This window comes from Aethalodelphis obliquidens, unplaced genomic scaffold, assembly GCF_003676395.1.
Source record: "Aethalodelphis obliquidens isolate GAN/ISIS:26980383/991018 unplaced genomic scaffold, ASM367639v1 scaffold102, whole genome shotgun sequence".
In the NCBI taxonomy this organism is placed as follows: Eukaryota; Metazoa; Chordata; class Mammalia; order Artiodactyla; family Delphinidae; genus Aethalodelphis; species Aethalodelphis obliquidens.
The window spans coordinates 2,723,028-2,734,600 of record NW_020838046.1 but is presented as its reverse complement, the minus strand read 5'-3'; the positions used below and the strand labels follow the sequence as shown (position 1 = coordinate 2,734,600).

Below are 11,573 nucleotides of genomic sequence, written 5' to 3'. Positions count from 1 at the left end.
TGGGGAAGGGTGGGGTGCAGGGGCCGGGGCCAGCGAGGTTCCCCGCACGGTCACTGGGCTGTCCGCGAAGCGCAGAGACTGCGAGGACAAGGGCAAGCTGAGGCTGTGTCGTGGGCCCCAAATCGTTCCCCGTGCGCTCCTGGGTGTCCTCGCGCGTCCCCGGGCTGGGAACGGTCAGAACTTACTGGGTGACGGGCTTGGCCCGCAGGGACTTTGGCCTTGTTGGGGTACGAGTACATTGACCAGAATTCTGGGTTTCTGGCAACTGTTATCTGGCTCTTAAGGCGTCTGCAGCGGCGGGGCTCAGGGGGAGGTGGTGGGGTGGGCGGTGGAGAGGGAGTGAAAAGAAAGGACCCTCTCTGATCCTCACTCAGAATTTTGCCCCTGCAACTTCCCTGGGTAGAAGGGATGGAGGTGGGGAGCTCTGAGGCTTTTAGGATTTCAGCTTGAAAAATCTCTTCACTTTTTCATTTTCCCCCTGTGAAGGACCCAAATATGGAATTTGTGGAGGACAAAGAAGGGAGATATTTGAGGACTTGGCTGTACATATAAAAACCTGAACCATGGAGGAGCCAATGAATGGCAGCATCTCAAGTGGAGAGTGAGGGACATGGCTAAAGAACACTGCACCACACTGTGCCTGGTACAGATGTTTTTAGAAACTGACCCACTATGGAAGTTTCCTTTTCTATGAAGCATCTGTAAATACAGCCTCTTAATGTTTAACTGCTTTAATCATGATTATATTTCCGCTTTGTGAAACCACCCTGCACAGCCGATGGCTCTCAAATGCCTCGTGCCAGATAAGCTGGGCAGGTGGGCCTTGCTGAGCTGGACCACATCACCTTCTGGAGAAACCAGGGCTGCCCAGGCTCCCCCTTCTTGCGCCGCTGTCACTTCACCCATAGGGTCACTGTAGAGATGACCATCTTGCCCGATTTGGGGGCCCCAAGGCAGAAGAAGGGTTGCAGGGGGCCAGAGAAGGCGGGCTGGGAGTAGGTATGTGGGTGGGACCCATTGTTCACATTGTAGAATGACACGTCTGTGGCCTTGAAATCCAGGAAGATGCCCATGTGGCTGGGGGCTCAGTCAGCGTGACGGGTGTCAGGGCAGACGTGGCAGGTGCATACCTCTTTCCCTTGCATAGCTGCACCACCCAGAACCCATTTTCTGGGTACTTGGGGACCCTGCCCCTCCGGCTCACGTTGTCCCAGCACACGCCCAGGACCCACAGTGCATCACCAGTGAGGTTCATGCCCACCTCCCAGTAGTGCCTCCCTGAGGAGAAGGTCTCTTGGCCCACTGCGCAGGGGTAGGCTAGGAACCTGTCCTTGCCGTGGGGTGTGTCGTCCATCGGGGTGCTCAGGTAGCGCCTCTGGCGGCTCTCATATAAGAGGAGGTAGGGGTATGCCGTGGAGGGGTCGGGCACCACATCCTCTGGAGACGGGCCCGGAGTGGAGGGGAGAGAGGGACCTTTCACGGTCAGGGTGGGGAGGGTGAGGCCCTAGCAGGGGCCAAATAATCCCGCATTCATCCTAACCCCCACCCAGGCCTCCCTTTGGCTGAGTTCAGCTGTGAACCTGGAGTTGCTGCATGATCCCATACCCCAGCTGTGGATATTGGTGGTGCCAAGGAGATGGGGCTGGGGAACCATTTGAGCATTAGGTAGTGTGGTTGAGACCCGCTCCCCATTGGTGGCCCTTGCCTTGAGTGGCTAGGAGCAGGGGGGGGCACTGCCAAGAGCACCTGGGCCCCCACTACTTACCTTGGAAGCTCTTGAGCACCTCTATCTGCCCGGCACCCTACAGATGGTCTTCAGCATGGTGGGGGTGGTCTCTGGGTACTGCACGCTCAGGCTGTTCTTCCTCCAGTGGACACAGGTCTCACTGTCCCCTCTGGCCCCACTTGCAGTCCTCCTTGCACCCATCACCTCCTCCACCGCAGGTGGCTACGTACCTGCCCAGGAGGTCCTTCACATCCTTCAAAAGGCACAGAAGGAGGAAGAGAGATTGGCAAGGTCTCATTAGGGATCTGTGGAGCTGAGCACCCTGTGTCGACATTTGGCCAGTATGGGCTAGAAGGGCTTTATGATGTTTTCCCATGGCCCTGTTTGCAGTTCCCAGAGTGTAACGCTATCTTTTGGCTGTACACAGTAAGGTATCTGACTTACCCAAGCCTCCTGCTACCCATCACAATGAATGAGGACACAGGGAAGCTGTCCTGCTCATGATGGACCATGAAGGCACGGGAGACCAAATGGTGTTTTCACCCTGTGGGCCTTGGGCCTTGAGTGGGTCAGGAGTCAGTTTAGTGGGTTGCAAACAGCTTGCTCTTTTTGTTTTTGGCAGTACACGGGCTTCTCATTGTTGTGGCCTCTCCTGTTGCGGAGCACAGGCTCCGGACACGCAGGCTCAGCGGCCATGGCTCACGGGCCCAGCCGCTCCGTGGCATGTGGGATCTTCCTGGACCGGGGCACGAACCCGTGTCCCCTGCATCGGCAGGCGGACTCTCAACCACTGCGCCACCAGGGAAGCCCACAGCTTGCTCTTTTATAGTATTCCCCCAAAGGTAGAGCGAGTGTATAGTATAGTCTACACCAGGACACTTATTGGGGACAAAACCCACAGGATGCCAGGATAACAGGCATAAAACTGGATTGACCCAGGCACACTGGGAGATACAGGTACCCTGCATGTGGCATTTGCTTCACTTGTGTAAACACATTCCTGTGAATGTGTGTGTAATGGCTCACAGTGTGAAATGTACTTTTTTGCTATGGATTCCATCACTCTGCACACTTGATGAGCCAGTTACCCACTTCTTGGCCAACATAATTGCCCCTTCCAGGGCCTCGGTGTGCAGGCCTATCCCTGGCAGGCCAGCTGTACCTTCTCCCCATTTCCATAGCTGGCAGGTGTGATCATGTGACTTGCTCTTGCCTGAGAAGTCACGGGCACCTGTCTGGGCCAGTGTGTCTGTGCCCTGCATCACTGTGGACAACAGCTGCCCTGAGGCCACATCCCTAGGCTGTGAAGGGAATGAACACAGGTCTCTAGGATTGGAGCCTGTCATAGACTGAATTGGCCCCTCCCGAAATCCATCTGTTGTGGAGCCCTAACCCCCAGCACCTCAGCATGTGACTGTATTTGGAGATAGGGTCTTAAAGATGTGATTAAGATAATATCAGGTCATTAAGGTGGGCTGTAATCCAGTCTGGTGATGTGCTTATAAGAAGAAGCTATCAGGGCACAGACACAGAGGGACGACCATGTGAGGACACAGGGAGAAGATGGCTGTCTATAAGCCAAGGAGAGAAGCCTCAGGAGAAACCAGCTCTGCCCACTTGAGCTCAGACTTCCAGCCTCCAGGAATGTGAACAATAAATGTCTGTTGTTTAAACCACCCAGTCTGTGGTATTTGTTATGCAGCCTGAGCTGACTGAGACAGAGCCTTTCCCGTTGGCCTGAATCTGTTGCCACAGGTCAGCCCACCCTAACCACACCTGAGCCAGAGCTCATGCCCCCACCCCCCACCCCCAGCCAGGTGAACAGGTGTGCCCACCTCACCTGCAGCATCTGGAGCGGTGTGCACTCATTCCTGTCCTCCAGCTGCAGTAGCAGCTTCTTCAAGGAGTGACTCTGCTGGTCCAGTGAGGCCATGCTCTTCTGCAGCTTTGCCACTGTCTCCTCCTCCTCCTCCTTCAGAGCCTGGAGGAGGCGCCGCTTCTTCTCCATCAGGAGGAGGCCCATCTTCTCAAACTCAACCACGATGCGCTCCCTCCGCTCCTTCACCTTCTTCTGTGGTGGTAGTGGTGGGGGTCCTAGGTGAGGTACCGCTCAGGGCCCCACCACCCCAAGTGCCTGCTTTCAGACCCCACCCACCAACCAAACCCACCAGCTTGGAAGGGCCGCTCTGGGGACAATGGCACATCTCTGAATGCCAGTGACCCACAGAAAACCAGCAAACCTGGCAGGCCAGGGGCCACACAGAGGCCCCCTGCACTGTCACCGTAGCATAACTTTACTCTGAGCCCCAAATGGCAACTTCCAAGCATCCGTGTGCCCTTGCTCCCCGCATCTCTGAAATGGCCAGTCTGTGCTGAGGGCACTGTTCTCAGTCCTGGTTTGGCAGGAATTCTGTGACCTGGGAAATCATTGCCTTTCTGGGGTCCCACGTTCACATCCACACGGGACAGTGATTCCTACCTCAAGGGGTTCCACAGGTTCAGGAGACCCTGTGGATGCTTTGGGGCCTGGCTGGGCCTTCCCCACCCTGCTCAGCTGCTGAGCGTGGTCCCCAGCACCTACCTGCCATTCGGCCAAGGTCTGTTCCTCCTTGGCTTGCAGCTTCCCGGTCTTCATCATTTCCTCTCACAGGTATCCCGTGTTCTCCTCCAACTTCAACTGTGGGGCGCCCAAACCATGGGATTTGGGGTCAGTGGGCCCCCTGCATGCCCCACATCTAGATGGTGCCCTCTGAAGCTGCACCCACCCCAGAGACCATCCTGATGGGGCGAAGGGGATGGAAATACGCCACCTCAAAATCTGCCCCTTTGGCATGAGGACTATTTTGAGCAGGAGGCAACTGAGAACAGATGCAGAAAGATGCCTTCCAGGGGCTCCCATTACCTGAGCAAAAGCACCTTGCTGGGAATGTTTTATGCCCATGAAGAAGGTGGACGGTTGGTGTTAAGATGGACCTGCACTAATAACCCTTATCTTCCTTTGATTTCTCCCTATATATTTACTTTCTGCTATGCTCTGAATGTTTGTGTCCCTCTCCGCCAAATTCATATATTGAAGCCTTAACCCACGATGTGATGGTAGAGGTGGGGCCTTTGGGAGGTGATGAGGTCATGAGGGTGGAGCCCACATGAATGAGATTAGTGCCATTATAAAAGTGACCCCAGAGAGCTCCCTTGCCCCTTCTTCCATGTGAGGACACAGTGAGAAGTTGGCCATGTATGAACAAGGAAGGGGCTCTCACCTGACTGTGCTGGTGCCCTGATCTTGGGCTTCCAGCCTCCCACTGTGAGCAATAAATTTCTGCTTATAAGCCACCCAGTCTGTGGTATTCTGTTACAGCAGCCCAAGCAGACTGAGACACTTTCCCCATAGTCTGCCACCCTTGGGAGGCTGAAACCTTTGCCTTTGTCTTGTTGCTTTTCTCCAAATGTATTATTCTTTGTTAAGATTCTAGATAAGCCCAAGTTCTAACTGACCCTTTTTTACTGTTGCTGCAGTTTCTCCCAAGTGACTCGCATCACACGCATGTGTTAGTAAACGGTTTGCCTTTCTCTTTGATTTGTCTTTGCTCAATCTAATTTATGGGCCCCCAGCCAAAGGGCCTCAAGTAGGTGGAGGAGAAAGGCTCCCCTCCTCTTACCTAACAGAGGGTATATTATCTTATCTGATATTATCTTAATCACATCTTTAAGACCCTATCTCCAAATACAGCCTGGCCTCCCCACACAGATGGCTGCACAAAGACCAGGGAATGTGGACAGGCCCATGTGGGGACTTTGTCAGTCTGGACTCCTGCATAATCAGAGGTGACACCACGATGGCCTGGCCACCAGCCTGTTTTGTCGTGGGAGTGTGGGGACACTTGGACCTCCCTGCCCTGGCCCCCAGCCCAGGCCCACCTTGTATTCCTGCACAGCCTCCTCAATAGGGACCACCCTGTGGGGCCGGTGTTCCTGGGACTCTCTGCAGATGACACAGATGGGACTCTGGTCGTCCTCACAAAAGAGTTTGAGCAGCTCCTGGTGCACCTGGCACAGGTCCCTGCTCTGTAGGCTGGGGTGCTGCTGCGCCATCTCGGCCACCTTGGTCAGCAGACGGTGGGGCTGCAGGTTCCTCTGGGGGGATGGCTTGCGGCACTCGGGGCAGGGAAAGGAGCCCTTACGCTTTTTCCTCGTTTTCTGGCCTTCGGCCTTCTCCCAGGTCAGCCAGATGCACTGTCGGCAGAAATTGTGACTGCAGGTGGTCATCACGGGGTCTATGAGGTAGTCGAGACAGATGGAGCAAGTGGCCTCCTCCTGCAATTTTCTGGCAAGTTCCACAGCGTCCATGGCTCCTGGGGAAGGAACGGAGTGTCCTGCCACATCCTCTGTCTGGAGCTCTGTCTGGGCTCTCCACAGTACTCTCTCAGCATCCTTTTGCAGATGGAGTCTGAACACGGGGATGTTAGGGTACCCTGACTTATCTTCAGTAAGAGGCACAAATGCCTCCCTGGAAGCTGACAAAGACCCTCTCCTTCACCAAACCCCAGTCAGCTTCCGCTGAGCTGTAGGCCTGTCTTTAGCTGGCCCCACCCAGTTTCAGCGAGAATTTCACAGCACTCCCACCATAATATCTGATCTAGTTCCTCATTCCCACCTTTAATGAACACATGTCCTTGACCCTCCTTGGGCAAGAATCCTGTTAGGCCAGTTTAGCAAGAAGCCCCCTCCTCATGGCGCCTCTTAGTGATTTTCCATCACTGAACCCCGTCACCCTGCTCCTTGGCTACAGATCCCCAGCTGTCTTGGCTACAATCAGAGATGACCCCCCATCTCCCTCTGCAATTGCAATAGTCTTAAATAACATCTTGCGTACGGTTTTAACAAGCATCATGTTTCTCTTTAACAGAACACCCACAGAACTAAGGAAAAAGGGAGTTTTAGAGGAACAACACTCTCTCTTCCATTAGGGAGCGGGGTTGACGAAGGTTCTCTCTTTAACCAAACTCTAGCTCAGCCTCCCTGAACTTTCCAGCCAGGCCTTGGGCTTCCATGTTTGTCTCTGCATTGTTCGAGTTTAGCAAGAATCCCACTAGGTGGGTTTAACCGGACACACACCCCCACCCCTGCTACTAAGACGTGTCCTCTTAGTAAGTTCCCATAACTTACCCCCACCCTACTCCTTGGCTATACATCCCCACTGGCCCATGCTGTATTCAGAACTGAGCGTCACATGGGGTTCTATATAGAACCCCAGGTTCTATGCTGATCTCTTTCTTCCTATTTCAATAGTCCTGAATAAAATCTGTTTTTACCCCTCTAAATACCATCCAGCTCTGGTTTTCCTTGACAAAGTGCTGTGCAGAAAAGACAAAGGAAGGCTATTGCATGCACACAAACACACACTGCACACAAACACACGTGCACATGTATGCACGCACGTTCACACACAGGCACACACACACAAAAGCACATGCAGAGGCACCTACACACGTGTACACACTTGAACACACAAACACACATACACACACACACTCTGGGGTTGGAATACCCATGACCTTATCCAGTGGAGATCCAAATCTTCCCCTGTGCACTGCACTGGGTAGTTGTTAGGGCTGAGTTAGAGACTGGATTTGAAAACATCATTTCTGAATTACAAGCACCATCCAGATTCCCTTTTGTACAATCTGAAACGACGGCGGCTGGATTCTGCAGATTCGTGAGTCCCTGACATTGGTTCACTTTGCCTGGAGCTGTCTCTGTGAAGAGCCTTTGGGGTCAGTCTCTCTGCTTTCAGCTGCCCTTAGGCCCAACTGCTGCCCACCCAACAGAAGGTGGGTGACAGTAGGGCAGTCTGGTGGGCTGGGGCTCAAGCTCCGGCTCAGGTTTTGCGGGAAGCTATCCAAGGGCTCTGGGTCAGTGACGGTGGACGGGCCTCCTTGGACCCCAGAATGTTCCTCTGTAAATGTAGGGCTAAAATAGTTGGCTCCTCCCAAGTTACAACCACCTTCAAAGCTGGGACGGCCAGTCTACTAAGGGCAGGGGGTGCACGGGGTCCCAACCTGAGCCTCAGCGCCCACAGGGTGACCACCTGCCTGCTCCCTCAAGGGGCTGGTACTCACGGGGGAAAGGGGTGCACGCTGCACCTCGCCTGGAGCCCCCAGCCACGCCTGCAAACGCGGCCCAGGAAAGCCTGCGTTTGCGCGACGGAGACCATCCGGGAGGGAATGCAAGGGCACCAGGGCTGTGGGGCTTTGTGGCGGCAGCAGGAGCCGGGAGCCGAGGGGCGGGGCCCGTTATCAGGGTGCGGGGCGGGGAGGTTTACCTTGGCGAGAGGTTGTCAGCAGCCTGGGGATGGGGGCAGGATCCTCCTGATGCGCTAGGAGCCGGCACAGAGGTGGGGGTGGGGAGGGAGAGGGAGCAGGGCAGGGGGTTTGGTAGCCAAGAGGGGAGGGGAAGAGGTAGATGGGGATGGGAGCCTTGTCCGTGGTGGGGGCGAAGACCGGTGGGGAGGCAGGGGGCGGATCCCGTGTTGGCAGGGACGTGAGGACGGAAGAGGCAGCAGGGCTCAGGCACCCCTTTGGGGAAGATGAAGGGGGTCGCTGGTCCGTAGGAGGCCCCAGGTCTCCTGCAGCTCCCGCAGCTACGCTCTCCCCGCTCAGGCGTGGCTGGCTGAGGTGTGTTTCTTGTTTCTTTAACGTCTCTAGGATGGAGTCTGGTGGTTCAAGGTTCTGCCCTGTGTGTGCCAGGGCAGTGAATGGGGGTGCGGGCCAGGCAGCTTGTTGAATGAAGGAATACTGGTTGCTAATTCGAATTCCCTGGAAGTTCCTGAACCTCCTCTGCATGTAAGGTGATTCTGGGCTGACGATTTCTTTCAATTTAGAAAATAGAATCACAGAATTTTTAAAACATTTCTTTCTCTGTCCTTTTCAAATGTGTGTAAATCTTTTTACGGGCTAAATAAGCCTCTTGGCCCATCTCACATATCAGGAATGATTCAAGGACCCAGGAGCATGCCTGAAATGTAATCATTTCCCAGAGGCCTGGGAGGAGATGGGCCTAACTTGCCATCTGACTTCAAATCACCTTTGATCATAATTGTAGGAGAAAATTAGCCAACATTACTGTGAAGACATGAAAGTAATAGGTTGTATCCACTCAGCCATAGAAAAGGGTGAGGTTCCCTTCCAGCTCTGAAGTCCCTTTAGCTATTGCTTGTGATCAGCGTCATGTTCTGATTGAATGCTCATTCAATAACAAAAAAAAATTTTTTTTCTCTTCTCTCTTTATGGAGAGGTTTTCTGGGTTGGGAGCAGATTTTGTTGTGTATTATATTTCCCCAACATTAATGTGCAGCAAAAGTAGAGAACTAATGGTGATCAGATTCAGACTCACGTCTTTGCCGAGGATATCGTGTACAGGTGTGGGTGTGGTTGCAGGTACTGCAGAAGCAAAGTTTTGAAGAACTGGAAAGACCGTTAAACCTGCAACAGGGCTGGAGAGCCTTTGGTCACTGTTGAGAATTTGAGGCAGGGAGAGTGTGGATTATGGCCCAGCATCATCTGTGCAGCTTGTTGGAGGCCCAGCGGGGAGGCTGCTGGTCCCTTATGAGCTTCTACTACTGGCCGTGACACCATGCCACTTGCTCAGAAGGACACATGGACCCAAATGGTCCAGGTCATAGCATAGAGCATGCATCCTCCCAGAGGCAGCTTCTTCCCCACAACACCCCCTATTCTCTTTCCAACGTGGAAGTCAATGGAAACAACCCAAATGAGAGCGAGCAGAGGGTGTTTATTCATAGCTCTCTGCAGCAAGGGAGATGGCCACCGTCCCTTGGCAGCAATTCAGAGACAATCAGTGGGGTGCGAGAACTTCCTTGTGGAAAAAGAGAAGGTTTCATCTGTGCCCTGATGGAGGTTGTGGGTCTGGGGAACTGGAGCAGCTGACTAGCAGTGGAGTGTCCTGGACTGTGGCTAGAGATAGCAGTCTGATGTCCCACAAGTCTGACTGGCAGCAGGCTGGCTTCCTGGGCTGGTTCATGTAGAGCGTATTTTGGTTTCCTGGACAGGTTTACTATAGACTGAATGTGTGCCCCTAAAATCATATGTTGAAACCTAGCCCCTGGGAGGTGGGGCCTTTGGGAGGTTGATTAGGTCAGGAGGGTGGAGCCCTCATCAATGGGATTAGTGCCTTTATAAGAGAGACCCCAGAGAGCTCCTTTGCCCCTTCTATCAGGTAAGGACACAGCAAGAAGATGGTTGTCTGTAAACCAGGAAGCAGGCCCTCACTAGACACCGAATCTGTTGGTGCCTTGATCTTGGATTCCATCTTCCAGAACTGTGAGAAATAAAGGTCTGTGGCTTATTAGACACCCTGTCATGGTGTTTTGTTACAGCAGTCAGAGCAGATTAAGACAAGACTGCTGCACGTTGTGGGTCAGAGTTCTGTTTTTATATATGATCTGACCGATGTTTGTATGTTCAGTCTCCAACTGGTGTGAAGCTGCTGTTAGATCAGGGCTTGTCTGACCGGGGGAGAGACCATCTTCTCAGCCCAGTGGTTTCCAGAGGAACATTTTGAGACCACACGTGGGGCAGTGGTTTCCTGCCCACCCCGAAGCTGTCCTTGGTGGTCCCCTCACCCTTCCTGTGTGGAGAGCTTGGCCTGGCAGGAGAGCTAGCTGCAGAGAATCAGCTCAGGCTGTGGTGCCTGGAGACAGTAGAGGAAGGCCATGGATCCGAGCAGAAGTTGGATGAAAAACCAGTGGGTAAGACTAAGGAGTACTTGTGTTAGGGAACCATTAACTGAAACCACCTGCCCTGGTCAGGCAGCATAATAACTGCTTGCATGAGTTATCTCACAACAAAAGGTCCCCAAAGGAACACGGAACTCATAAGCTACTGCCAGCCAGAAGGATTCGGGAGGGGACAGAAGAAGGGAGGAGACACCAGCCCATAACGTGTCCTGCCAACCTCCCAGAAATCACGTTGGAATCCATCTTGGCTGAGAGATGTGTGCACCACCAGGAAGGACCCTGAGTCAGACCAAATATGGGCACGAGCAAGATGATTGGCCAGAGACAACCCGGAAAGCTAACTCCATTACCATAAAACCTGAGCCTGCGAGCCTTGTGGCAGAGCAGTTCTCTTGTGTTCTCTTACCCTGATGCCCCTTGCCAATAAAGTCTCCTGCTTTGTCAGCACGTGTGTCTCCTTGGACAATTCATTTCTGAGTGTTAGACAAGAGCCCACTCTTGGGCCCTGGAAGGGGTCCCTCTTCCTGCAACACTTGGGTGCCTGAGCCTGTGGCCTTCGGAGCCTCACGTCACTTCATGCCTGATGACATGGACTTACAATTTCATTTCTAGCTCTTTTTTCTACTTAATTACTTTTGTAAAGTTTGAGTCATTTTATTTTGGGTTTTTGTTTCCATCCATATTTGCCACTTTTAGCCAGAGGACAGAAACCAAAAATTTAAAATCAAACAGTCTTTTTTTTTTTTTTTTGGAAATATACAAAACTAAATATAAAAGGAAATATAAACTTTCAAATGATGATTTTGATGTGTTTGTAGCATTTATTCTTCTGAGACATAGGGAAGGAAAATTGTTTCCTCTACCATCTCAAGGACATGTGAACTAAACTGATAAAAGACAGAATAATAAGAAAAGGATACACATTTTATTTGATGTTAATTGTTTTAAAATTAATGTGCATGGGGGCTTCACAGACAAGAACTGAACCCCCCCACCATATTAAAAAAAAAAAAACAACCAGACTCAAGGGCTTATATTTAGATTGAAAAAAAAATCACAATGTGGGAGTTGTGAGTTAAGTTTTATTTGGGG

The 11,573-nt window shown here is 52.6% G+C and overlaps 1 protein-coding gene across 1 annotated transcript; it reads right to left on the bottom strand.

The window, feature by feature from the left end:
* Nucleotides 1-893: 893 nt before the first annotated feature.
* TRIM17 (tripartite motif containing 17) lies at nt 894-6,095 on the bottom strand. The gene is given in 8 exon segments (XM_027096492.1): nt 894-1,078; nt 1,081-1,437; nt 1,766-1,792; nt 1,795-1,865; nt 1,957-1,979; nt 3,567-3,797; nt 4,308-4,403; nt 5,645-6,095. Coding segments are annotated over 8 exon segments (1,419 nt in total). The 5' UTR covers nt 6,074-6,095.
* Between the last annotated feature and the right edge of the window lie 5,478 nt (nt 6,096-11,573).